Source organism: Mizuhopecten yessoensis, unplaced genomic scaffold, assembly GCF_002113885.1.
Source record: "Mizuhopecten yessoensis strain PY_sf001 unplaced genomic scaffold, ASM211388v2 hete_36083188, whole genome shotgun sequence".
In the NCBI taxonomy this organism is placed as follows: domain Eukaryota; kingdom Metazoa; phylum Mollusca; class Bivalvia; order Pectinida; family Pectinidae; genus Mizuhopecten; species Mizuhopecten yessoensis.
Window position 1 is genome coordinate 251 of NW_018483603.1, and position 2,185 is coordinate 2,435.

At 37.8% G+C, this 2,185-nt stretch overlaps 1 protein-coding gene across 1 annotated transcript; it reads right to left on the bottom strand.

Annotated features, from left to right (window-relative positions):
• Positions 1 to 723: 723 nt before the first annotated feature.
• Positions 724 to 1,879, bottom strand: LOC110444286 (myelin regulatory factor-like). The gene is made up of 2 exons (XM_021488677.1): positions 1,437 to 1,879; positions 724 to 988 (listed from the first exon to the last, which is right to left on the bottom strand). The coding sequence occupies exons 1-2, from the start codon at positions 1,673 to 1,675 to the stop codon at positions 739 to 741; spliced, it is 489 nt and encodes a 162-aa protein (XP_021344352.1). The 5' UTR covers positions 1,676 to 1,879; the 3' UTR covers positions 724 to 738.
• Positions 1,880 to 2,185: the final 306 nt, after the last annotated feature.

Below are 2,185 nucleotides of genomic sequence, written 5' to 3' on the forward strand. Positions count from 1 at the left end.
CACAGCAGCTACTGATTTAATTCTTCATGAATATTAAGAAAACAAGGTAATATAACTAACGTGTCCCGGTATCACTGGCAGTAATTAACTCATTCATCCCTGAAGACGCATTTGAACTCCTCCAACTCAAAGTTTGGAATAATTCAATATAAAATTTCACGGATGAATGGGTTGAAATTTGAATTTTTACTGTTATCATAGTAAAAGACAACACATTATTATTAAACATCCAATCATTAAGTATGGTCTCTAGGAACAATAACAGTAAATCAGGATGATGATGACGGGATGCGACAGGACAGGACAGGACAGGACAGGACAAAGACACATCCCCCCCCTACTATCATGGAGCATAGAATAACCATGTGTTACAGAGAGGTCATAATTTTTTCATTGGCTCTGCTAGGAGTTGAAACCGGAACCTATGGTTTATTAGTCTTACGTTCCATCGAATGAGCTAAAGAGAAATTCTCCCCAGCCGAGGCAGTAAGGAAGCGGCTAATATTTTTTACCAGGGTGACATACACTCCTTCCAGTTAAGAACTCGTCCCAAGTTTTCCTGGGGTCATAGGGATTCCTTTGCAAGTATCGCTGATATTTTTTTTTATATCTCCCGGGTCCCTACATTGGTACAAATGTAACAGAGGTCATTATTTTTTCAAACTGGTTTATTAGTCTCAGGCTCTACCAAAGAGCTAAATAGAAATTCTCCCTATCCAAGGCTGTAGGAAGCAGCTACTATTTTGTACCAGGGTGACAGTATGATATGGTGCTGAATGAAGCAGAACCTACCTTCACTCCATGGAAATGGATACAGAAACAATCAATTTTCTTGACCCCATCCGTCGTCCGAACATATCGGGGTTCAGCGCCTATTCCAATATGAACTGTTACCTGGAAGTGATTTTTTTTCTGACAAACAAAGGAGTCGTCCGACACCGAAAAATTAAAACCTTTGTCCGAGTCGACTCTGTACTGCGGGGGAGGCCTGTGGGAGAGACAAAAGAACAGGTTAAATGAAAGATTTTACGTTTTGTATTTTGCACCAACTTAACATGTGAATCTCACTTGAACTTTTATTTCGTAGTGACACAATTGACTTTAACAATGGATTTCCATCTGGAACCTTCAGCATTTGATTTTAACTTTGTTAGATTCTCTTGCAATATCAACTACCGTATTTTTTCCTGCAACAAGCCCCGGGCCAACACATACCGTAATCTCTGACTAAAAGTAGGTGGATGGGCTTATTACAGGACAATGAAAAAGCTCTTGTTGGTATTTCTTCCAAACATGCAGCACTATATTAGAGGGCTTATTACCAAGCATGTGCTTATTGCCGGATAAATATGGTAATAATTTATTCGCATATGAGCTACACCTTTTGAAAAATTTAAAAAAGTTCAGCCTAATGCTGGACACACTTTGGTACGTACAGGTCTTTGAGGTTGGCGTCTGTGAGGACGTTCCACTTCTGTACCTGGAAGGGCTGCCATTTAATGACCTGATACTGACTCTCAAGGTAACCGTTACTGGATTCAGGGTCGTAACAGTTACTATACTGGTCATCCTCATAGTCTACCATGTAGGGCGGGAACGCTGAGGCGGGAACGGCTAAATAAGTCAACAAATTGTCAAAACAGCCAGCAATGCATGTGATGCATTTTAAAAACATGAAAAAAAACCTACATATATATTTAAAATTATTATCCGCGGTACTAACCCCTGATACATGCTAGTGATTTTTGTACAGTCTAACACACTTAATGATACATGCTGCATTACATACCATACCTGTAACTTTGTGTTTGCGTTGTAACACATTATAAGTGTCATTTGCATCAAAGTTGTCTCCCTTTTAAATTATTGCTGTAATTTGTGTTACCTTACACATCATTCATGTGGTTTCTGTTGGAGTTGTGCATAGAACATTATATCTGTAATTTATGTTAGAGTTAAAGTTACATGTTATCTAACACATTATACCTGTAATTTGTGTTAAGACTTCAGTTGTAGCACGTTTTACATAAAAATGTGTGTTAGAGTTAAGGTTATATGTTCCCTTACACAGTAAACCTGTTATCTGCTTTAGAGTTGTAGCACATTATTTATAATAATAATTATAATATTAAAGGCTTTTTTTATTCTTGATAACATATTGAGCATGAAGCTCATCTTACATATG